This window comes from Aythya ferina, assembly GCF_964211825.1.
Source record: "Aythya ferina genome assembly, chromosome: 9".
Lineage (NCBI taxonomy): Eukaryota > Metazoa > Chordata > Aves > Anseriformes > Anatidae > Aythya > Aythya ferina.
Window position 1 is genome coordinate 20,147,816 of NC_140305.1, and position 27,019 is coordinate 20,174,834.

The following is a 27,019-nucleotide window of genomic DNA, read 5'->3' on the forward strand; positions in this document are numbered from 1 at the left end:
CAACTGACCCTTAAGTCAATCTGTTTGTGATGCCTTTTCAAGTTGTATTTGACATTTCTAGCATGATCCAAGTTTACCAGAATTTCTGTCCCTAAACAGAAATAGAGGAGATGAGAGACCACAAAAACACTGTAGAGTGCTGTAACTTCTAACCAGTTAGGACTGCAGTACAACCTAATGATATGCTACTTGGGAGGAAGAGATACAACTACTTGGGATCATCTGAAAAGCAGTCAAAAGAATGAAGGTGAGGGAATACTGTCTAGAAGGCTGAAAACATCAAAGATGCCACCCTTTATTTAAATCTTGGCTCCAGGGTATAAAGCCAGGCCACAGAGCATGGCCTTAGATGTGTTGTGCTATCCTGCCCAGCTTCCACCCGTTCCAGAAAGACAAGTCTCCATGATGACCCCGCTGGCCCTACCCAAGAGCAGTACTTGATCTTCACAGGAAAATTAGTTGAGTAGGTAAACACTGTCCCTACTTTATGTATAGGTACACTTAGTCATAGCAAGAATAAACAACATCATAGGCCTCCCTGTAGAAATAATGAAATCCAGCAAACTGTTTAATGAGGAAGCTTAATGTACGAATAAACAGAGATACAAAATTGTAAACCACAAAGGACATGCTAATGATGATCCCTATCATACTGCTGTATGTAACACAACAAAAAGATGCAGAAGATGAACCATGAACACAATTCATTGCCCACCAAGGCTACCCACGGGCAGTTCTGTAACTTAAACATACTGAGAGCTGCATGGGTCATATGTTCAGTAGATCTAATATCCAAGAGGTCCTGCCAACATCCCACAGGTGTGCACGGGAGTGCAGTTTGTGAAAGGAAAGCAATTATGTGGGTGGGTACGCATACAAAACGGTGTTTCTAAATCCTGGATGAATTCATTCCACACACCTGCATCCATTTCACTTTGAGGAATTAGATAAAGGGGAAGGGGGGAAAAAATCTCTTTTAAAGATACTCGAGCATTAATGCCGCTCTTTGGCTGGCACTATCCTCAAGCACTTTGTCTCTCCCGGAAACCTGCTTCTGCAGAGCCCTCTAGAAACCGGCACTGACAGGTCCACCCCAGGCCTCCTGGGGTCAATACAGGAGTTTGTCAAATCCAACAGCAGCTAAGTGTGCTGCGCTTCTAGGCAGGAGGGAGGAAGTTCTGAGAGAAGGAAAGCAAGAGAGCTCCCCCCACACCCCTTCCAGTTTAATTGACAGGAGGGATTTTCTTAGGGATTTTAACTTGAAAACCAAACAATAAGCTACAATCCAGGCATTGTTCTGGTCACTTTACTCACATGTTACAGGCCTTTATTTTATTCTGTTTTTGTCCTCTCAATTTACACTGAGAGGTAGGAACCTATGCATGCATCTCCTGTGTTTTTGAAGTGTTTCACAATGCAAAGGAGAGGTTATACTACAAGCAAACTAAGTGTGACAAAGTGACATTATACCATGCTAGCAAGGATGAGAATAAAAGTTGAAGTGGGGTCTCTCTAGGGTCTCAGAGAGTGAAAACTATAGAATCAATTTGACTTCGTGTGTGGAGAAGGAGGGGAGGAACAGAAGTCATACCACTGTTTATATTGTATCACACTACTTATATGAAATATATGTTCAGAGATAAATAAATATAAAGCAAACACAGGTGACCATTGCATTAAACGAGCTCACACCTGATGGATTAGCAATGCAAAATACATGTACAATCTCCTCTTAAGTATAGAAAAATTTGTGCTGAGAAATTGGATTAACTTGCCTTGCTGAGGAATACTCAAGTTTTCTCTGTACCTCTCCAATTTCTTGTTAGTTTTTTAAGGCATGCTTTGCTTAGTGTAAGCGCCCTTCCCTGTTTGCAAATAAATGGCTATATCCTGCAGTACTTTCTCCAAATGTTATTATGATATTAGTGTCTAGATTTATTGGATAGTATTTCTTCCGAACCTCAGCATCTGAAATCCTGTGATACAGAGAGTTTAATATACAAATAAGAAATGTGAACTTGTAACTTACAAGATTTTAGGAGAACCCCGAAGATAAAGTCTGAGTAGAACTTAAAAACTCATAAAGCAAAGCAGTGTTTACTCGTAGCAGATCAAAGGCATCCAGTTCACAAGACACACCACCTCTGCATTTTTCTACCGCCCTCTCCCCCAGCTCCAGTTACCCCATTTTTTCCTCTTCAGCAACACCTCTTTTCTCCCTATTACAGTTTCTCAAACCTGTATCACATCCCCTGCCTGCCTTAGCACTCCCACCTATATAATACAACTGTTCCCTGGACTTCCCACAGCATACAGCCTGCACATTGCTTTAGATGCTCAAGGCAGGCAGTTTCTCAGTGAATCAATTCCTCTTCTCTCCCAATTCAGTCAAATTCATTCAGCACCCAGCAGAGCTTTCAAGCACATTGTATGTAAAGCCCAAAACTCAACCACACTTTCAGCTACCTGGTTTCCACAGACGCTGAGTAAGACAAAGCAAAACTAAGTTTTATTTGTACTTTACCCCAAAATTTAAGTGGACAGGATTTTCCAGCAACTTAGAAAGCCATGATCCAAATGTTTTGTTATAAAGATATTAAATAAAGATATACATATAAAGTCCCAGCCACGTTCCAAGACTGCATCTTCATGGTGTGCAGAAAAATGAGAGCAACTCCCTTTACAAGCCCCAGATAACTCAAGCCACCTGGAAGAAGGAAGCCACAGCATTTAACTTTTTCTTTTTCCCCTTTTGCACCTCCTTAGCCCTCTCTGGCTGCATCTGCTCCAGCCCAGGGTGCTCTGCTATCCCCAGGATTAGCAGAGATCTCTGCCGATCGCTCACACCTGCAATTCAGACTAACCCCGTTCCACTTTGTGCAATCAGCCGTACTTCGGTAAGGCCATCAGCTCCCAAACTGACGGGCAAACAGAGACCCACCTGACGGGTCAGACCAGACACCTGCACTGGGGCTGGAGCAGGAAGGAGAGTGCAGAGGGAGGAAGGGAAGAGGTGGAATTACGCAGTTAAAAGACTGGGTTGATGTTTTGAAGAGGAGGAGTATTACTTGCTACCTGTGGGTACATTACAAACACCTGACGATGAAACCTGCACTCCTGTGAAATTCCAAGTGAAGTTTTTACCTGTTTTATACCTAGTGAAGTGGGTTACATCAGGAGAAATCAGTCTAATAATTCCAAAACAAGAGGTCAGAGCTCACAATAGCTGCCACTTAGAGGACCTAAAATTTAATTTGTTACCGAATCTCCATCGCCAAAATGCATGGAAAGACTGGTAAAATACTACAACAATTTTTCCATAAATGCACTCTGGATAAATTAAGCCTATTGATTTCTCTTTGTTTCAAAATACATCTGTGAAATGAGAACATAAAACACTATCATTGCACTACAGTTGGATTATGCCTCTGCTAGACAGCTGCCTATAACCGAACATGGAGAGCACTCTAAAACATCCGTAACGAAATGTGATCAGTAGATTGTATTTATGCTTCAGTGGTTACTGTTAACAAAAGAGCACATAAAACCCAAATTGTGCATGACTATCGTTCTCTATAGTTATATACGTGCCTAACAGCAGTGTTCCTGAGAGGGTATTCACAACTCTTCACAAGTGTCACTGCAGTGTCCACCACCAACGCATTGAGAACAAACAAAACTGTATAAAATGTGGGCACGAGGATGTCTTTGTCAAAAACAACTGTTCATCCCTTTTTTTTCCCTATTTTCTGTAGTAAGAGGATCTGAACTCATTATTAATATTATTTTTAATGATATTGCTGGTTTGGTTTTTTGTGCGTTAATGCTCTGTAAACAGACAGAGCCCAGACCTGAGCCAATGTTGTTTAATTCTGGGCCATCCAGAAGTGTTTATCAAAGTGATCTCAGACCAGTTTTATCCCTAACTTTTCAACTGAGACTTAAAGGCAGAGCTTACAGAGTAGGCCTGGGGCTCTTCAGACAGTGCCAAGCCCTGAAGTCAATTCTTCTCTAATGTAGCTTGTTTCTAACTATTGCAGAGTGTAGGCACCTAATGCTGATAAAGGGAGAAGATTGTGACATATTTGGAAATGGGCAGGTCATGAGGAACAGCAAGCTTGAGCTGCTATGGGGTAGTTCACAGGCACATTCCTTTACAGGGACCTGTACTTCATGATTAAGCAGACTTACATTTTGCCAGGCACAGCATTCACCCTTGCAGCAATATTGTTTGCCAGAGCACCCAAGACCTTCACTAGAAGAGCCTTCATGTTATCTACCAGAGTCAGAGGTGATGTGCAGAGGTGAGGCCGCACAGAGTGGGAACAAACAGGCAACATGCCAGGTCTACAAGGATTCATTGCCCACCCAAAACCTCCCAGTTTGGGTAGGGTATCTACATGAGCTACAGCAGTAATAACTGAGGTCAAAATTATTCAAAACAATGTGGCTGCCTTGGACAGATCATATCGTAAAACCAAAACTAACATGGGAAGGGCTCCTTCCCTGTCTAATAGGAACATAGCGTTACCAGTGATGCCAGACTGGCATTGCTTCTGTCCCAGCACAGGCCTATTGCCTCTTTCCTACCTCTGAGAAGGGTAGGAGAAGGTTCTTGCCATCTTTTCCTGTGCTTTTTGATTTTTCTGTGTCCAGTCAGGAGCAGGAGTCATCACACCCTTTGAATGTAACTAGTTTACAGTTACATTTAAAATCTCTGGATACCTGATAGCATATTGACAGTTGTTGCTGAATCTTGGATATTGCTTTGCAGCTGAAATTAAAGAAACAATTAGCATCCACCCACTTTGTTACAGAGTATTTTATCAGTCAAGTAGAATTCAGAGCATAATTATATGGCTATATCCACAGATTACACACTGAGTCAAAAGTCAAATTGTGTCATGTTAACCACTAAGTTATCCTGAAATTGTTCAGTGATAAGTGAGAAAGAATTTGGTCTCTGTGTGGTCTCTCTGCTGGGTGCATATTTTCCAGCTGTTATCCCCCTGACCTGCATACCTGCCATGGACTCCTTCAAGCTTATCAATCAAACCAGAGAACAGAGAGCCTTGACACCTGACTTCAGCTAACAGGAAGCAAGCAGTAGCCCTCTACTGTCTAGTCCCTTTCCACTTATTCCTGTGACGTAGGAAATGAACCAGCACCTTGCAGAAGAATAATGAATGGAGCTGATACATCAAGGTCAAACAGGCCTGACAGGTCCTTAGAGAAAAAAAAAATACACCAAGAACTCCTTTTTTCATCTTAAAGCAAGTTACTCCAACAGAGCTAGCATTCACTTGCCAACAATTAGTGTAGAATAGAAATTACCAGTTATGACTAGATTTCAGACTGGAGAAATGAGTACTGAACTTCGTAAAGGCTTAGAGGCACTAAAAAGATTCTATCAGCTGTTTGTGCCTTCGAAAGATCTTTTCTACTGGGTGCAGCACCTCTATTGGTCAACACTGACTTTTAGTTGGGGAGCGTAATATTTTAATGGAAAAAATACCAAAAGCAACAGGTTTCTATGCTCTTCTGCCTTACATCTATTAGGCCCGTTCTTATACATGGAAAACTGATGTAAAACATTGTTGGGTGAACAACAGGACCAAAACAATAGGCAAAGTCATCAAGTCCAGACCCACGGCATTCACAATAACCACACATAAGACATTTTTATAAAAAACTTCTGCAGTAGCCCCAGCTGCTTGTGATCACACAGCTTCATATACTATCTTGGTAGACTCAGGAATTTTACTTAGATTTTCAACTTGGATTTTTCAAAGTGAATTTTCTGAGTAACCAAATAGCTGTAAGCAGTGCCAGACTGCATTTTAGGTCATTTAGTGCTGCTAAATTTTGAAAGTATATTTGTCTGATCTTTTGGTACTTCTTGGTTTTCCAAATCAGCAGAACACAAAACATCATGAGTCTCCTTTCATGATTCCTACTCTTTGAAGTGACCCAAAGGTATTATAAACAAGGTGAACATCACTTTCAGTCAAGGATGGCCTAAGCTGTAACAACTGAAATCAGAGAAGCTAACTTTCTTTTAAGCTGATAAGGAGGAAATGATTAGACCTTGTATTTTTCTAAAGTCTATACCCTCACATTTAGTGCAGCTCTTCACCATCATGTCTCTGAATCTGAGGTGAATATGTTTTATAGGAATCCTTTGACCAATTTTAATATAAATTTACAATAGCAACCAGATATTTATGAAAAAGAACAGAGAAGAAAAAGATTAAGAGGCTTAATTACACCACATCTATGCAACAGGAGGTGCTTAAGCAGTGACAGCAGAGATTCCTTTTCTGAGAAAGGATCAGATATGAGAAAGTACTGAAGCATTAGCAGAGCCCACCTGTGTGTTAGTTTTCAGACCACACTAATGTAAGTTGGCTTTTTTTATTATTTATTTCTTAGCACAGAGCAGGGAATGGTAACTCTAGCCACCTTCTGATAACTCTTTTATGAAAATTCATCAGCATTCTGCAAACAACAAACCTTTTAAACTAAACTGAATGCATTGGTTGAGTTGGGCTTTCTGAGATTCCTGGCTCCTCCACTCCTCATCCAACACTTCAAAGGAATGCCTCTCTACCATTAAAAGTCTGTCTTGTAAAAATTCACCACACCCTAGGAATTTCCCTCATCGAATACACTATTCAGACTTGTGATTCAGGCACTACTTTTTTTTTTTTTTTTTTTTTTTTAATGTTTCCAAACCAATCATAACTGAAATAAGAATGAGCAGAAAAGGAAGACAAAGATTTGTCTTTGGAATCATACATTTTCTGACTCCATAGCTCACGAACACAGAATAGTTTTGCCCCAGTCCGTATAGAAGCCCCATAGATGATCAGTAACTCCTTTCCAGCCCTGCAAACAGCCCAGAACTGGAATCGAAGCAAAGCTATGGTGTAACATGAGGTGAACAAAGAGCAGTTGGGCTTTGAAAGGCTTTCAGCACTAGAGCAGAGAAGTTTGGGTATAGTCTTCCAATAGGAAAAACAGAAGAGACGGCTACAAACTGGATGACCTGGTACAGTGCTGAAACGATACTTGAGCCTCACAGTGAGGCCAGAAAGGAAACAAGTGCCACTTTTTGTCCATGCAAAAGGCAAAATATAAGGGTGTGTGGCAAATAAATTCCAAAATTACCCTGAGTTTGGTAAATGATGAAGTTTAAACCAAAATAATGAGGGCAAGAGACATTTCAGTTTCTTGTATTAATTTCTCCTTATTTTATTTCCACACAGGTTAATTCCCCCAAAACACCGTTAAAGAAATACAGAAGAAAGACAAATACATAAGTACTGTTTCCTTTCCTATTTTTAAGCAGAAAGATTTTAAGGTGTTTTTTTTTTTGTTTTGTTTTTTTTTTGTTTTGTTTTTTTTTAGTCAAGTTTTGAAATTCATTTTAATTTCACACACACCCAAAAAAGTAAGAAAGAGTAGCACTGGCTTTTACTTCTGTTATTGTGGTTTTACAGAACAAATAGATTCTGGAGAGAAAATAAAATGAAGTCATCACAAGTAGGTTTTTCTTTATTCTCAGTGCTCTGCACAAGTGTCTTATAGCCCAGAGTTATAATATCAGTGTTCTGCAGTCATTTCAGCCGGTACAAGAACTGAAGTGCAGATTGAGCTGGGCAAGCTACGTCCTTGAGGCACGCAGATACTGCAACAGTCAACAATGCGCCGACAGAATTAGAAAGGTGCCAAAGCAACGGCAATTAATAAATTGCAATTCTGAAATTTTGAAGAAGTGATGGACATTAGGCATGGCTTTCTGTTCAACAAAGAACACAAAAATAGTGCTTTTTCTGAAAACCCTACTTAACTATGCATCGCTAAGCAGTACAAATACAGTAAATTTCCTGCCCAGGGTCAGAAGTGGAAGCACAGCAAAATTCTTAGTCCAGGCCCTTCCAGACGGTGCTCAGACAGTCACTGCCAATTCAGTGACATACTAAGCCACCGTTACAAATTTTAGCTTCTATTTAGCAATTTTCTCCTTTTTTCTACTCCAGATCTCTATTTTTTTTTTTCCACAGAAAAAGGGATCATTTTAAATAAAATATTCCCTGTGTTTTGATCAGGAATATTTAAGTGTGAAAAGAAAAAAATACTTGAGCAGTCACAGTAGGAATCAAAAGTAGGGACCGGGAGTGGAAGGTGTAGGGACCGGGAGTGGAGTTTCTCTCTCTTGACAGCCACTACCATTAAATCTATTGGACTACATTTTTTCTTGTCAGTAGACAAACAATGTATATAGAAGCTGATAAATCAAAATGATGCTAAGAGGGGCAGCAGAGGTTAGAATGTACTGAGCAGGAGCTTAAATATTAATGAGTGAATAAGTTCATCACAGAATATATGGGCATTATTCAACAGACACTGCTATGGGCTGAACAGCAAGGATATTTGACACTATATGTGAAAGGATTTGATGGTCTCACTCCAAACTCCTACTCTGCTGCTATAATCAGAAATGCCATACAATGAAATCTAAATTAACTTCTCACTGGCCTTCCCTCTCAGGCATTTTAGGAGACAATTGAGTGTTAAGATACCTGGTGGCCTCAGGGTGGATGATAAAAATAACTGTTAATAAAATAAGCAGAATTTGCAGGTATGAAATTTTGCAAGCAGGTAATCAATGCTCTGCAGGAAGACGGAGTGAAATCTGCTGCCTTCCAAATGCTGCATCTTCATATTCAGCAAAGAAAAGGAGCCCCATACAGCTCAATTCTGCAGCTATTCAGATGTGGATTTTTTTTTTCTTGAAATCCCCAGATTCATAAAAGGGAAAGAGTGTGGCTGTCTCCCTATCTAGCCTCTTCCTGGCTAAAGGTATGAAAGGAACAGAAAGCTACCTAATGCAAACACCTTCTCTCATGATTTTGGTTAAAATGTTGGATTACAGCTCTCTGCAGCTCAAGCTACCATATTTCCTCTACCACATACCACAAATGGCTCTGCAACATCTCATGTGATATCTGGACATCTGTACCTACTGAAGTGCTGCCTGTTTGTCAGTCAACAGTGCATTCATTGCTATGACTGCAGAACCATAGCACACATCCAGCCCTTGCATACAGCATACACTCCTGTTCATTTGTCACCTCTTGATTCACTTGCACAAGAACTCCATGAAAACAGGGACCAGGATACCAGTTGCTACAGCCACCTGCATCATGGAAAGGGCTTTGGTATTAGGCTTTAACTCCACTGCACTGATTCAGAGTATAAAGGTATGCGCAGCACCTCCATCTCATCAGTTAAAAGGAAAAGGCTTCCATCTACAGTTCATTAAACACAATTTTACTTTTCTATCATCTATGTTAGAAATAAATAGCAGTTTGAATTAGCTTTATTTTTTTTATATAAAAATGACATTTCTGTCATCAAGGACAAAGTCTCTAAATGAAGATCACATTGGGCAATGATTTTTAAATGTTTGCCTCTATTCACAGTGTAAAAGGAGACACCACCCCACAGACGCAAACCAGAAAGCAAAAAAAGAGACTTTTAAACTTCTTGTCCCAGTGCAAATGGCACAGAGTCTTAAGGGTATTTCAGTTTAAAAAAAAAATAAAAAAAATTGATTGCATTGCTGCTGGTTGAGTTCAGGCTCACTAACTTTCAATCACATCACCTTCACTCTTCCAAAAGACATTCAAAGGCCTAAAAGAGCAGCTTGATAACAGAGAGGGGCATTTATTTATTTATTAAAAGGGCATTTTTCCCAGACTTTAACTAAACCTCATCCACTCTTGTCACTCTGGGCAGACAGTTGAAAGCAATATTAGAGGAGGTAATTGCATAGATCAGTCAACAGCTTTTGTCCCCTTGCCACTGAGACTTACAGTAAAATGGGCACAAGAAAACATTGTACTGGATTAAAAGCGGATCTTTCTCCAGTTGCTTGCTACTTACCAGCTGTTGTGCTCAACAGCAGCGACAGAAGCTCTAGAGGTATCTACAGGGGAAATCTAGCCTGACACTGTCTTCCCCCACCAATACCCCCCACCTCTCTAAGCTTGAAACAGATTACTCTTTGTGTTTAAAGTGAAACTTTACCAAAAAGTATTCTATCTTGTCATCTACCATTAAGTTGTTAATCATGTATGCACAGCACTTTACTAGCAATGAATTTTTAGGATACAGAGTTTACAAGAACACCGCCACTATAACTTCTCAGATTGACAAACATTTTTCTCAACCCTTTGATCTTATTTGGAACAACTCACGAAAAGGCTCAGAGTAACTGCTTAAATAAACACAGTACAAGGAGCAGACAAATTTTATTAACTTTAGATTGTAAATCGCCAGCAGCAGCCCACATGCTGATAAAAACAGGTACTGCACTGTCAAAAAAACAGTACCTGTTATGAGCATGTCAGAACAGTTGCAAGAAAGATCCAAGTCTATCTTGTAAATGACAGAATTACAGCTCCTGAAGTACAGTGAGACTGAATACAAATCAAAGGGCACTGAACAGAAATGCAACAATAGAATTAGAGAGTCAAAAATAGAAGTTTGGTGTCATAAAATACATCATCAACACCATCTTTAGGAGGGGAGTCATCACTCAGGTTTTGACAGCACAGGCTGTAAATGGATTCTGTTTCTACAATAGTATGTTTTATCTCCGCGTTCTGACCTAATTCGAAAGCACTGAAAAGCACAGCATTGAGACTGGTGCTGGAATTTTTAAGCCAAGTCCTATCAATTTAATCATGCAGTAGTTTAATAGGACCATTACAGACAGCAGAACAATATCAGCTCCATTGCTGCCTTCACATCACATTAATGCATTTTATGAGAAAACATTCAAAGCCAGCTCATTTACATGTGCACTTTTAAATATCTTTTCTACCTGGAATTTGCATAGATCACCTTTATGAAGATTTCAACCATATAAAATTCTGTAAATCAATGAACATAGTACAAGTTGCTGCTTATGTCAGAAACTATGGTTTTAACTTCCATGGGAGAAAAACACATATCCTGAAATAACTTCTCTACCATTGTTAGTTAATTCAGTTCTTTTGCTCTTTAAGGAGAGATTGAGACATTGCAGCTGAAAATTAGAGAGCAGGCCCGTGAAAATTTTCGCTTAAATTTAAAAACTTGCTTACTTTTATTCTCTGCTCAAAAATTCATCCTATATCCTGTCAGAGGAAACAAATAAAATTCAGCATTGTCTTGGAAATGTACAGTTAAAAAAAGATGGTTTTGAGGTGCCTTTTTATTTCGAATACACATAAAACCTTCAGAAGCTATAATTCAATCCTATGAGAATTTTTACAAGACTTTTTTTTTTTTTTTTTTTTTTTTTTTGTCTTCTCTACCTGCATTGGATCAAGGTTGACCCTAAACCAAAAATACAAAATACTCATTACCTTCGTAAAAATTTTAATCCAAGTTTCTGAGCCGTGCTGCAGTCAAGTACTTAACTCATAGAAGAAGCAAAACCTCAGTCCCTCAGGACTGTAAAATTCTGAGGCCATTTACAACAGAACTTTTGCATGAACTACCATAGAGACAACGAGCTTTTTCAGTTCTGTTCACTATTTTTATGAGAAATTAGTTTTTACTTTATAGCTGAGCAGACACATAAGCTCAAAAATTTTCTGGGCAGGTGACTCTGATTCAGTTTCCTGCTGGCATGGAGAGAAGAAGCACATAAATTTGTGGCCACAGCCCATCAGAGAAGACAGAGGTACATAGGCAAAAGCTATGGGGGCTACTATACACAACCCCAGCTCCCACAGGAAGCTTAAACAAGAAAGATTTCTTCTGTTTCCCTACCCATTCTCATTCTTGCCTCTGTGCCACAGTTGTGACCTTGTTTGCAGTGCTAGAGAGCAGCATAGGAGGGTAGAAACTTAGCTTTGCTTCCCCACTAGAACATGCCTCATTTACCTGGGAGCTGTTTCAGGTTTTCTCCTGTTCTGCACACTGACCCTTCCCAAAGCAACAACCCACTGGGGCCTCTTTGGGAAAGGGCTGGAATTCCTGAGTATTCACCATTGTTTGGAGTGCAATCACAAGACTACCTCTCTACATTAAAGGCAATGGTTAAACTTGCCCTTTTCAGAAAGATTTATCATACCTGAGAATGCCACTTTTTACAGAAGGAAACTAGAACACATCAGTTTTAAAGATGTCTGATTTTAAAGGTGCTGCATTAGCACCTGAAGAGACATCTTTGATATCTTCACGTGGCCACGTAGTTTCACCATTGATTCAAGATAGACTGATATTAAGACTGCAAACAAATCTTCATCCTAAAGGAGGAAGATTTAATCTAGGTGAGGCTGAACATCCCTTTATGATTCCCTTTTCTGGCTACTAATTGTTGCCATGCCAGGACACCCAAGCAGTTGCTTATATGACTCACATGAAGTCATGCTATGAACTTGCAATCAAGATTTGATATCTCAAGGAAAGACACTGAATGCTGAGTCTGAAGCTTGTTCTGTAACAGCTGAACATACACAGTACCATACAGGACAATGTCCAGACTGCTAGAAGAGCAGGTCTTCCTTCAGATGGTACATTACTGTTTACAAATTGGGTGAGCTATCTCCACCACACCAACCTCAGAAGAAAAGCCAAGAACAGGATTCCCAGGAGTGTGCAGATGCAAAAGGGTAGGTTACAGTTGCAAGGCCAATCTGCACATGAAGTTACTACAACAGCATATGATGAAGGCAAATAGTCTGTCAGCTGTGGATTTGCATATGTAATTAGCAAAGCTAAATAGAAAGCACATGCAAGTTTTGCCATAAGTGTTTGTGCACGTGTACATACACAAAGTGCAGAAAATCAGGTCTTGGAAGTAAGTGTCCTAGTAGAATAACACGTACACTAAGAGCTCCATGATACTGAGAGAGCCTGGGCAAAGGGCCAGAAACTCCTGAGTTGTAATCTCATGCGTACAACTAAATCTCTGTGGTTTTAGGCAACTAATTAAGCTTTCCACTGTCTTAGTTTTCTTCCTATATTAGATATATCCAAGTATTTTCCCCTTTATGTATATGGGTATGTAAAGCTGATTTATAGGGACTGACTGACCTTTGCATTTTAAAGCACCAAGAACACCGATTTTATTTAATAACTCAATTCCAGGTTATTTTTTTTTCATCCCACAGGTATACACTGACAATAGGAGAGCACTTTATCATCTTTATACACAATATTGTATATATTGTATTATGTTCTGCAACCGTCACAGTGAGTCTGACCTCTTCAAATGGAGTCCTGCCTGAAGGAGCGGATGAGATGGCGACACCTAAAAGCTCACCAGAAGTGAGAATTCATGCAGGCTGGTGCAGGTCTTTCCCATGTTACCGAACTGTGAACCTTAGTGCCTCATTACGATCCCTTCCTTTCACCTGTGAACTGGCATAGAACCTCCATTCTTGAATCTGATCCAATTAAAAGTCTCATTCATTAAGAAAGTGAGAAATACAATGTGAATTACCACCATAAACCAAAGGGAAATGCTTTTATGTAAAGTTTATTGCATCCATTACTTCCATAGAGCATGAGTGTTTCCAGCAAATACCTGTAAGAATGCCAGCCCTTTTGTATTGCCTGCAATTAGCTTATCTACAATTATATAAACAGGTACATGATGACAGTCTTCAGTAATAGAGGTATTATGGGGAAAAATAAGGGTTGCTTTACTTTGAGCGTAGGTCTTAGTAGAAAACAGATTAAAGCTTATGTGGATATACAAAATAATAGATAGGCTAATTCTATTGTCTGCCTCACCTAAATTATTTTATTAGATGGAACATATTAATTATAATGAAAGAGAACCCCTGACTCTGTTGCCTTCTAATGAAAATTCCTTTGTAAGATCGCGGCAGGATTTCCCACCATTTTCTCTTTCTGATGAAATTAACTCCCTATGGTTGGTCACCAGGATAAGCTCATTTTGGCCAATCAGCTTGGGAGCTGCCATTTACCTCACAAAGGGAGAAAAAGGTATCTGCTGTCATAGCAACGAGTGGCTTTGCTCTGATCATATTTGGATCCTTTAGCATAATGAAAGACACCGGCTTGCTTTTTAGATGATTAATCTTTTCCCCTGTGAACCTACTTGAATACATTAGCAAAACAAGTATGAAAAATTTGTTTATCCCAAGACAATCATTAGAAAATTACCTGCAAGAGTAATTCTCATTAGGGCACAGTTTGTGAATAGCAGACCATATGGTGAATGAAAGCAGCAAGAAGCAATAAAATCTTAAAGCTGCAACAGGTTGCAAAGTTTATCAGGTTTCAATCTGAAAGCTTAAATCAGTTAAGCCTCAAAAGTTGTGAAAATTTCTTCTCTTACTAAAATTCCAGATTGGTTACACCAGGAAGACTCAACAGACTTTACAAATCCTTCCCAACTCAGGCAGTCCTGCACATGGCCTGATCCCAAGCACATACTGTAACTCAGGAGTATTTTATCAACTTCAGTGGTGCTAAGCTAACAGCTGAACCAATAGGACTAGATTCTTACCTTACATTAGGTGAGTTTAGGTGTTATTACTTTGATATTTAAATGGTACTATAAAAAAAAGTGATAAATGATTATGAGGGTGGTGAAGCACTGGCACAAGTTGCCCAGAGAAGCTGTGGATGCCCCATCCCAGTGCTGAAGTGGTGAAGACTGGGTTGGATGGGGCTTTGGGCAACCTGATCTGGTGAGAGGTGTTCCTGCCCATTGCAGGTGGGTTGGAATTAGATGATAGTTGATGTTCCTTCCAACACAAACTGTCCTGTGATTCTATAGAGCTTTCATGAACCAGCTCCAGAAGAAGACACAAGAAAGTCAAATTTCATACTACACCGACTTCCTCAGTATTCAGAAACTTATTTTAGCTATGTAAATGATGAGTAGTTAATATTATACTAGGGCAAGGTGAAAGAAAAATTAGATCATTTGCAGTATTGAAATAGTTTAATTATTATCTTATACCCATGAGAAGTCCCAGTGGAACAGTTTTGGAATTCATACTATGTAAAGCTAAAATTACTCCTCTGGTTTCAACAAATCATTAGAAAAAAAATAGAAAAAGAGGAGCAAGAGAAAAGAATCTACAAGATAGCATCAGCTTAATTTTCAGAGCAAAAACCAATACAATTCGGTGGGTGCCACAGTGCACTAGAGAAGGGCTGTTCATACCAAGGGGCATTATTCTAAGTGTTCTAAGTGCTCCCGTGTAAACACGTAGATTTCTCACCTTAGCAGGATTTTTTTTTTTTTTTCCAAACTAGACTTTGTTTGGATCTTTCTGTAGGCACAAGTTTAAGACAAAATCAATGGTCTGCCTTTCTTTTTAGGAAACGGAGAATTTCCTCTTAAAACAGTCATGTACTCCCTTATCACCATCTCTCTACCACATAGTACCTAAGTAGTTTGATTTTAACTCTTCCTGAAGTATTTGTAGTGTTATAACATTCCAGATTAAAAGACTACTGCATCCATCTGCAGATAAGCCCCTCCAGTCATTTAACCTCATCACCATCATGAGCCATCTGCCAGGTCTGAAGTCACATTTATAATGACATAAGTGTAAAGAGGCCACATCTCTGTGCAGCACTTTAGTTTGAACTCTAAGAACTGATTTCACATCAATGCTTCAAAACTGGTTTTATCAAGTAGTACATAGCTCCACCAGCAGTTGTTAATGGTTTGCAGGCTAGACGAACTTTATAGAAATAGATCGAGATTGGGATCTACTTATTTTTTGCCTTGTCTGGTGAACACTTGCACTATCCAGATAGTATCTCCTTCAAGTGGACTTCTAGGAGCTATCAGAGACAATAACTCTTTGTTAGATAACAAAGACTAGTGGTGTTTCTAGGAAGCCTGACCCATATGGAAGATTGTGGTAGTTCTGATGTAATTCCTAACTCTAAGGACCAGACTTTCACTACTGGGATCAAGCAAGACATGTTTCCTATTAGGACAGATCATTTCCCCTCTGCAATAGCACAGGAATTTCTGTAATATTTCCATTCTGTTACCTGAACAGAAACATTTCCCTAAAGCTATATATATATATATATATTTTTTTTTTTTTCAGGAGCAACCTGCATATATTTATTTATTTATTTATTTAAAAAAAAAGATGTGATGTTTAGAAAGTGCATTTTCTAATGTATCTAAGCCAAGTGCATCATTTTTTCAAATGCCTACTTCTCAATGGAAAGCTGTCCCTTATAAATGCAACTTGTTGTATATCCCAGGTCCTAGCTGTCCTCCATTTAATTTGTGGCCTCCGACAGAAACTGGTTGAGGGACAGAGGCAGAGGTACAGGCAATGTTTCCTATTTACCCACTGTGGGAAATCTCCAGCTATATCTATCATTCTTCATTACAGACCTAGATTTTGCTTTTTAGAAATTCTTCCATGCTCACACTTTTTCATCTCCCTTCAGGCTGTTCTATACAAGTAAGCATAGAATGATCACAGAAGTAACAGTTGGCGCCCAAATGTTGTAGAGAAAGAAAAAAAAAGAAAGAAAAACAGAAGAAGCCTTCTCTACACTTTCATAATTCTTAGAAAGAGAAACGCAGTAGGTACATGGTTCTGCTGAAATCTGAACTTACCTTTGGAACTACCTTTGTCTACAGATTATTTTAAATTCTCATTCAATTTTGTACAAAGTTCTCGTGGAAAATCTCTGGGGAACGTTCTCCAAATTGCACTTCCTTGATCCAGGATCTAGGTGGTAAGTGGGCCCAATCTGTCTAGTACAACAAGATGAAAATAAGTATGATTAGAATATTCCAAAATCCATTTTGTTAAGCCTATCCCTAAGTACTTAAGGATGTAAATTTTTCCAGGGCCCTTGATAGAACATTACCATTAGCACCAACCACTGAAAGCAAAGCAATAACAGATGCAATAGCATCTCCAGGGTGACTTCATGTTTTCATCCATATGAAGTAATTAATCCTCACTTGTTTGTTTTATTTCCTATGCTATCCACAGTTACCAGGTAAAACAACTCGAAGTTTTAGCCCCCCTACATTATTAACAGAACAGAAATGCACAGATTAAAAAAATACATTCTTTAAAATGTTTATTCATGGTCATTTCTTACATTCATATTGTGTTAATTTAGCACTGACAAGAAAATTCAGTGGGTTTGACAATAAGCTTTTTCTATACCCTGAATCTACTTCATACCAATCAGGAGAGGTGAAAAATGTTCTTTAACAATTAGAACTCCTTGGATCCATGTTGTGCATTAAATGGTAACTATGCAATTAAAAGGAACAAATTTTAAATCTGACAACAATTGGTGCATCTCCAGCATTTAAAATGATTCAATTATTAATAATTCATGCTCAAAACCCCATATGTGGGCAATGAAGCAGAAGGAGAGATGAAAACGAAGTCTGATCCATGACTAACCTTACATCTGTACAGAGTCTGACTAAACAGAGTTACAGCATTATGTTTCCTACAACATTTACCCAAATACAGTAGGAAATTGTCACACCATAATATCTATTTGCAGTGATGCTCAACAGTTAGTTAATAGCATGGGGGTTGGGGAAAGGCATGCTAATGTACAAGAATCAAGGTATGCATACAGTTCCATGCTAAGTCCAATTGAATCAGACTTTCAATCCAATAGAAACAAGTAGGTTAGATGCTTGAAAGATTTTAATTATACATGAGCTAAAACTGACTTTGCTTTAAAATTTGCAGACAAGACACTCCAACCCTTCTCCAAACCATCTCACCCAGCAACATATTCTGAATGTTATTAGATCACCTACTCCCACGAATTTAGTCTGAACTAGAGACTTACCAGAGCAGCTCACCATACCATCAACAGATAAATTACATTATAGACTGAGCCCAAAATTAAAACCTTGGGTGAAATCTCACTTATATTAACCTACAAGCTCAACTACTTAATTCTAGATCTAGACTTTACATTTTGCACTTTAAATAAAAAAAAAAATAAAAAAAAAAAAAAAAGCTTTGCTTTTTATAGCTTTCTTGGCATATTTGATGATAAATCACGTATGAAAACAATAGCAGTGACACATCTGAGTTAGCTGCAAAACCATTTTTCAAGCCCTAGCCAACGAAGCTGCATATGATGTGCCAAAGTTATCTTGCGTCTTGACTCAAGCTGGAAGACTGAGAGGCACAGAAAGGGTAGAACTACTAGCTCCCTTAAATAATATTTTGTAACATTACCATATTTATTGATGTAACAGTCAGAAGAGAGGGTGTGGTCTAGGAGACCTCCCAGAATAGAAATAGGCATGCAATAACCTTAGAAATACAACATCCTTTCTAGGAAACACATACAATGCTATACATACCTTTCGTTAAGTCACAGCTATTTAAGAAACAGCCCAAAATATATTTATGAAGGGCAAGGCTAGAACACATCCATATTGTTACTATTAAAACATATACTTGATTTATGTGTGTTAAAAGAGATTACAAAGTTAGTGTTTTAAACACTCTCATAAATTTCAAAAAAAAAAAAAAAAAAAAAAGAGAAGTGTCATAAATAGATTTGTTTACCTCTACAATCTTTGATGTCCTGGTTCTAATCATCCTTCCATATGTGGGGGTATGAGAGAAGAGACATGTTTATTCTGTGGCTGATTTATTACAAAATCAAGACCATTCAGATTCAAATTCCTCCCCTCCTTAAATACATTGTTGGTGTTCTCTCTTTCACACAATTTACCACCACATGTAAAGGTCAAGTCCACTGGTAAAGTAATTCATATGGTTATCCAAATTGTATCCAAGCTATAAATTAATATGACATAAACTGCCTACAGCGTTTCTTCTATTTCTAATGCTATACACAGGCAAGTCTAGCCTGGTATACTGATAATTAAAATAAAAATCATATGCACCTCCCTCAGGAACATGCACACCAAACAGGAAGTCAATTAATTCCAGGATGGGACCTGCTGAGGGAGACACAGCAATGATTTGTAGCAAATACTAACTTCAGGCTTTGAATGGAAAAGATAAGTACACTTTACTTCACAATTGCCACCTGTATCACCAATACAGAGAGAAAAGTGCCAAAGGAGGAAAAAAGCTGCAAAATATCATCAGAAACCTGATGTTCTCGATTTTACACAAAGCAACTAGAAGAGCTGCAGGCTGATCCCCTAGTGCTCTGAAAATTAAGACTTACAGAAATCACATGTGAACATATTGTTTTCCAGAACTTGCTGTTTCCTTAAAAATCTCAAACCCGTGGTTGAATACAATGCATGGTCTGCAAAACAGGCTTTACATTTTGTAGCCAGAATGAGCTTATTTATTTTGAAACCACAGACTGATCATCAATGTTGCCCTCAAGAAGAGTCAAAGGAGATTAAACTTTTTTTTTTTTTTTTTTTTTTACCCTTCCCCCCATAATTGTGATACAGCTAACAGTTTGATTTATGAACTTAATACTATAAACAAACTTGAACAACTCACCCTGCAGACTTCACTGGAAATGAGCTAATATGCACCTGCTGAAGATTCAGCCCACAAGAAGGTAGTCTCCTTGGAAACTGCTCCTGATGGTCTGAAATACAATGGAAATGGTCACTGAGAAAGCTTACATTGATAGAAGTGTTGTGAGAGGTGGCTTAAGACCTGGGTTTTGCCTCAAAAAATAAATAAATAAATAAAGGGACACTCAAGTGCATACATAGTTTAGGTAGGTTAAGGTGCCCAGGGTAGACCTGGAAAGAAGCATCTCTATTCATCTCTATTCTACAGTATTCCATCCATTGCTAAATTATAATTTCTTTCACTAAAACTACATGGCTGAACTAGCATCTTTAGTGCATTTTAACCCATGCCAAAGTAGCTTTGCCCAGTGTGGTTCAAACTCTGCTGTAAGTCTGGACATTTGCAACACCTGCTAATATTTGCCTGTTCTCACATGCTTTTAGGATATCTTTCATTTTTGATTAGCATTACAGCTACTTTCTGCTGTCCTCTCTTCTCCTCCCAAGTCTTTCATAAAACCTGTTGACTGATTTATTCAAGCACTTATCTTTTAACTTGCTGTTACTAGACAGGTGCACACTTGCAACAACTCTTGTAGCTGAGCCCATTTAACAGCTCTGTTAGGGGCCCATCTTTGCAAAACATTGAGCCGCAAAGAAGTTAGTACCCTAAATACATATTCAAAGGGATGATTTAAGGTGCATTCTCTCTCACAGACACGGCTCAGTGCCTTAGGCATCAGTTTCTTACTTGTTAAGGAGACTATAAAGGGAACATCCCAGCTAACTAATCTTATTTTAATAGGCAACACTACACAAACTTGATACAGCAGTGGTTATCTGAGTTGGATGCTCCATTTACTCCAGAGACCTCAATCACAAGAGTTGATAAAAGTAAATTCCTACAACACAAACATAGGAGAGTTTGGACTGCATTGGTGTCCTGGCCTGGGTGATCTTGTTTGCTTATTCCGAACCCACTTGAGTACACCTGCACTTGGATGTTTTTGTTGACACTTTCCTTGCCTGACACAGAAGACGAAGGGGGATGTGAATAAAACAGAGAGCACATTCAGAGGGAGCAATGCCTTTGTTGTTGGTGGTTGTTGGTTGGTTGTTTTTTTTAAAAGTCACCAAGACAGTAAAGAAAATCCTAAAAAGGGTATCCACATAAAGGAAGCAGGTCGCAGAATCCATCTCTGGCTGCCATTCTACACTACATTGTAAGACAGGCCAAGATGAATTTTGACATTCCTTCTTACAAAAATGTCTGAGGTAGCGTGTAGGATGATAGCAACATATTACACAGCCACATACAACCTGCATTACTCAGTAGCTGAGGCACAAGCCAATATACAGACATATGTTCTCCACACAGATCATTTCAGCCACAGGTGAATCTTAGAAGGTCTTCGTTACACCTACATGCACTCCATCTTCCATGCAAAATACAGACCTCACTTCAAAGACAGTAACACTTGAAAAGAATGTGAAGGGACAGTTTAAGTAACTTCAGCCCATCTGCAAGGTTTTCCTTTAGTTCTCCCACAGAAAATTATTCAGATCTCTCTGTCTGAGCTTTGGACTAATGCTTTCTCAGGGATGATAGATGTCTTTTGGAGAAGGAAAATGAGTACAGTCTTGGTAATGTCATATTACATTGTGAGCTAGATAATGCTTTCTTCCAATTCCAGCCCATCATCACACATAGCTGAATGTATGTCCTACAGCTACACCCCAACAACTTGACTAAAACATTCAGGCTCGATTCAAAAATCGCTACGTAGTGAAGCACTTACTATAATTTTCAGGCAAAGTTACAAGATTGTACACACACACACAAGCAATTGCATACAGCATAAACAACACCACAGGTAAAACTATCTATCAACTCCTATAATTTAAATTCCTTTGGATTCAGACAATACAAGCGTCTGCATGAAACGTGAAGTTCTGAAGTCTTAGGAAACCTCAACAAAGCTTTTGAGTATAAATTTTAAACCCTAAAACATTGCATTCAATCACATGAAAACAAAACAAGCAAAGGATTCCAGTAACTGGAGTGGGAAGCAATTCAAACCAGCAATAAGGTCAAGTATATTTTCCTCCTGTTCACGTAGTTCACAACTGCCTTCTCACTGTTTTATTTCACACCATATATACCAGGAAAAAAAAAAAAAAAAAAAAGGTCCTTAGTAAACATCTGCTCATCTAACTAGATGCCTGTTTGATCTAATGCTAATCTAACATCTAATGTCGTTTGATATATTGAAATGTCTTGTTTTCAGGCAACCTCCTAACTTCACTCTTAGAGCAGTATCAAATATTTTACTGTCAGATTTTATGCAGCAGGATATCCTCATACCTCAGATGAGGACTCTTTAGAAGAACACCACACACAACCATGTCTCTGGCTTGGTGCGAGTCAAGAAGCCAACAGAGTTGGAAACAAGAGAAAGAACTTTCTGGGGAAGACTGTGGTGTAATTTAAGGTTTGAGTTTTGTAGGATTTTTTAGGCCATGGTTATACCTGTTTCATGCTGCTAGCAGGCCAGAGAAGGGACAGCTTTGTGCTTTCAACTGTGAACATTGCCAGCTGCATTTCATGGCCTCCACTTCAGAAGAGGCCATCAAACTTTGGTCAGAAGCAGGCTATACTGACAGACTTGCCACCAAGTCTTTGAGAAACAGCTGCTTACCCAGGAGAGTGCAAATTTTCAGAGTTTGTGAATGGAGTAGAGCACTTTTTTGTTGTTGATGTTGCTTGCTTCAGGGCTGGAATGAGGCTTCCAAACCTGTCATTTCTTTTATAGGTAACGAAACACAGCATTTAGGACAAGATGTTTTTAAACATGTATACTGAAAAGATGAAGGCTATTAGTTTGATGAGACTCAAACTTCCATAAATCCTATAAGGACAAGCATAATGAAAATGAACCTCTTCCAAATGACCAGACATCTCAGTAACATGCTGCTACCAGAACTAGCTGGAAAGAAATCAGCAGCCAATTTCAGGGGATTTCATTCCACCAAACTGAGGATTAAATAGGGACTGAGGCCTTGAGGCTGGCCCCACACATGGGGAGGTGCAGCAGGAGATCCGGTGCTGCTTGGCAGCCTGTGCCTCACAACAGGGTGGCCCAGTGCAGAGCAGGCCTTTCCCTTCCCTCAGGAAAGATTTCTACCCTAGTCCTGAGGAAACTTTGTCACAACAACTCCCTTACTGCAAAACCATTCAGGATTCACCCAAATCCTGAAAGTTTCCTGTCAGAAGGAGGGGCTGTTCTGGGTGAGAGCAGTGAGAAGGAAAATGCTGCTCTTTTAGGCTTACACCCATAGCAGCACCCTGGGCTGTCCCCTCACCACCAGGCCCAGTCTCATGGGCACCATCCCAGCCCTCACCTTCCTCCTCCTCAGTGTTGTCACAAAACTATATTTACTTTGTTTTACTGTTTAAGCAAGAAATCTTTATGAAGAGGGGCTCTCGTTCAGTCATTTCCTCTAAGCATTGTTTCCCCTCTTCCAACCCTTGATTGACATTGGATACGTTTCAGACCAAAAATGAGTGAAATGTATGAGCCTCAAGCCTCAGGGCTAGATTTATAGGCAGAAAGAGAGTTCTGTGATCTTCTCCCATGTATGTGTTGTTACGGGAGAAGTAGGCCTCTTATTCTCAATCTAGAGACACTTTTACTGTTAAACTTTTCTCGTATGTCCTTAGGCACATGGAGCCATGGCAGAGGTAAGCCAGCCTCAGGACTTGGTGCCAAGCATGGAACATTCTGAGAGCTGTGTGCTCCTTGACTTCCTACCATAAGGACAGAGACACACTGCTGCTCATATGAAGCAGTCCAGCACAAGCACCTGAAGAGTCAGGTCACTTTTCTAGCTCTGCAACCCACAGCTAATATTCAGGGGAAAAAAATAAACATCCCTAAAATAGGAGATATTAAAACAGGCAGATAATAGATGCAAGAAAACAACTCAAAACAAGCAATTCCAATGTTCTTTTGAAGTAGCTCATGGCAGAGGGTGGACATTAAGATAGAAGGTCAAATAATTTTCTAAACAAACAAGAGGTTTTACATCATTGGATTAGTTTGCTACTGTGAGGCAATCTTGTGATGTAGCTGTTGATATGTTTTCCATAACTAGATTTCATTGAAAGAATGGCAAGTGTAAATAAAAGTAATTTAGAATGTTTTTCAATGTTATGTCTACTGTCCACCCATACTTGATCCAGAAAAATACCTGCTCCAGATTATGTTCCCTATGCTACCCAAAATGCAGAGTTTAGGCTTTAAAGCAGCAGTCCCTGGATTATTGGGTTGAACAGAAATAAAATTTCTAGAAATACTCAAATTCAACAGCTCCTACCCAAAGTGTTTTTCTTCAAACTCATTTTTGAAATGGACAAGATATGGAGTAAAACTGTCATTGCTACTTGGTAAGCTCTTCCTGTTGGTTAATTAGATTTACTGCTTCTAAATTTGGGGAGATTGTGTAGTTTTCTGACTACTGCCTCCAAAACCTAGATCTCATTCTGGCTATCTAATAAGCAAGATACTTTTTCATATATAATACATAGACACATACTCACTACTCAGACAGCTATCCCGCTCACAATATACTAACACTGAACAGCTGAAAAACAATAGCAAGCCCTTTTTACTTTGCTCTGGAAAGGATTAAGAGTGCTCAAATGCACAGCTCAGGGGTACTAACTTAAAGTGCTATGGCAGGTGGCTGTTTTACAGCTGAAGATTTACTATGTACAAATTCTCCCTTTGAAGGTACTTGGATGATTAATTTTCTTTTTATCCAATTGCTAAACAAATTAAAGTTGTTATAAGGTATGGAATAACATTCTATTCAAAGCCTTTTTAAAATAAATAGCATAAGGGTAAAGATGTGGGAGTGAATTTCCTTGACTACTAAGTGATCTTTTAACCTTAGCTTGATCATGTCAGCTCAAAAAATAATAATTACTTTCACAACAAAAGTGTTTATTTTTTTGCAAGACAGACAAACTTCTGCTTAGAACTGTGGGAGATTTTGAAACTAGAGTTCTATTGAAGGAAAACAAGACAGAAGTCATCTTTAGAAAGGAGGTGGGACAGAGAAAATTAAGAAAGTTTCATGAAAAAGAAAACAGGCAGACAACTAACCTCTCCTTGGGTCTTCCCCACCCTCAGGATCCGGTGCTGTTCTGAGTGAAGCCTTTATGGGTGACAATAGTGTCTCCATTGAAATGAATGCCAAAATTCCAGTTGCCATCAGGTGGGGTGGGACTTGATCCGGAGAAACCTTTTTCTTTTTTTTTTTTATTTAAGCTTCAGCTGCTTGAGAAGCAACATCTAAATCCTGCACTTCTGTCTTCAGCTCCTTCACAACTCTGAACAGACTCCCCCCTTTAAACTGCTGTTTTCCCAGCAGTGGTCTTGGGAGAATTTTTATTTTTGAGACCATGAATAAATTGAAACACTTTTACAAGGTGCAAAATAGTTTATTTTATTTTTAATAAAAATAAATTAAAAAAAAACTTCTTGCTGAACACAACGCTGCTCTACCTGGCAATAGAGAAAGCTGAGCTGCCTTTACGTATTTGTCCAAAACACTTGGAGATCCTCCAGTAGCTTTTTTACAAGATACTAAGTGTTATTATTGCATTATTTTGCTCCACTCCACTAAGCAGACTTTATGACAAAATTCTCAGGGAGCTCCTGCAGAGTGCAAAAAGGTAACTTTAACTGAGCTGTCTGAGAGCCTGACATTAACCTTTCCAAACAGGCTTTGCTTTATGCTCAGGGCAGGGGTTTATTAATTGGTTGAATGAATCAGCCAGCACACTGAGGTATTACAAATACAATCACTTATCTCCTTACATTCAGTCTGGACATCTAAATGCCTGAACTTCTATGCTTTCACCTCCAGCAGCTTAAAAGGGGACTAGTGCCTGCATTGCTGGGCTTGTTTTTCCTCCCTGAAGCCTGCAAGCTGCATCTTGCCAGAACATGGAGCTCCTCTTAGATATTAAAGCTTTCAGACAGCTAAGTTCCTAAAGCAAACACCACTAAAGAATATGACGGCCCACACACCTTTAGGGCACTTACATTACAGACATCAGTACATGTCAGGAAGGTTTAAGACAGGATAAAATAAACAGGCATAGAGTTATTGTCCTTAATTATCCTATGGATTTCCCCCCTTTTCCATCTCCCTGCCTTCTTTTTTCTCCTCCTGCTTTAACACAGAACTAAAAAACATGAACCTTCAGTAAGTCTAGAATTGTGGTGAGACTCTGCACAGTTGGACAGAACTATCACAGCAAACTTCATATCAGAGCTAACTGGAACTTGCATAGAGACCACCCACCACAAATATCTGTAGACCTCACCAGTGCAAGGTAGACTGATCCCTGATGCATCTATGAAAAGAAGTAGTTTCAGAGCCCAGCTTAGGTAAACGACCTTTCACAAATATTAGCATCTCCCTACGTTAGTCATTTAGGGAGCCATGGTCCAGCCATCCCTGAATGATGCAGATGACAACACCAACAAGAAACAGGTCAGGTCCCTGCAGAAAGCAATCTGAATACTGTCTGTGATGGTTCTGAGACTAATCGGCCAGGTCTCCCAACACAGAGACAAAGGTGATCAAGGGCATCGCTGCTCCTAGACAACAGGAAGATTTGATTTCGTCAAATTTCACCATTCTATGCAGCAAGTACCAGAACTCTTTTCTTTCTGGAAGTCTTGGGAAGACACCCCTGGCCGTTGAACATAAATACTATCTTGTCATCTCCCCATTTATTTTTCTCCTTAATCCCATTCTATTATTTCATTTCAAGGCCTAATATGGTATATGGAACAAGTAAAATGTAATGACAGTTAAAAATACCACATATAGTCATCGCTGAATAAACCTCACAAAGCTATCATCTCCCATCAGCACCGTTGCAAATGCTGGTTGCAGGGTAAGTTGAACAGCTACACTTGAAACCTTAATAAAAGCCATTCAAAACAATTGAAAGTAATGTTTGGATCATTCATTTTGAGCAGAGCATTTAATCAGTGTACAGCTCTTTCTCTCATTGATTAATGTGTCAGGTATGTGCAAAATAAATATCCTGCAGGACTCAGATTTTTGTGTTGGATACAATAAAAAAGGACAAGTGTGAATTGTTCAACTGTTCAATTCAAATTCATGGAGATGTTAATGGCTGAGAATGATTTCACAATGTGAGATTACTTTCTGATGAGTCGCACAGTGGCTTTGCCTGATTGCAGCAAACTCCGAGAATCAATGCACATAGAAAAGAGTATTGGAAAAATGTATAATATACCATTTTTATTATGAAATAGAACCCTGGTGAATTTCATGTCTATATTGTTCTTGTACATCCTTCAATTTATCCATCACACTCAGCATATGTGGAATGCACTTATTTTTTTCTTAGTCAAAAATATTGAATGCAGCAAATGGAAG

At 39.0% G+C, this 27,019-nt stretch overlaps 1 protein-coding gene across 4 annotated transcripts in view; it reads right to left on the bottom strand.

Moving 5' to 3' along the window:
* The window catches only part of LOC311441202 (uncharacterized protein), a 320,517-nt gene that overhangs the window by 253,436 nt on the left and 40,062 nt on the right, over positions 1 to 27,019 (bottom strand). For all 4 annotated transcript variants that reach the window (XM_084528985.1, XM_084528986.1, XM_084528984.1 and 1 more), the window contains exon 2: positions 19,512 to 19,602. In XM_084528985.1, coding sequence (XP_084385111.1) covers positions 19,512 to 19,602 — 91 coding nt within the window. The remainder of the gene's footprint in view (positions 1 to 19,511; positions 19,603 to 27,019) is intronic.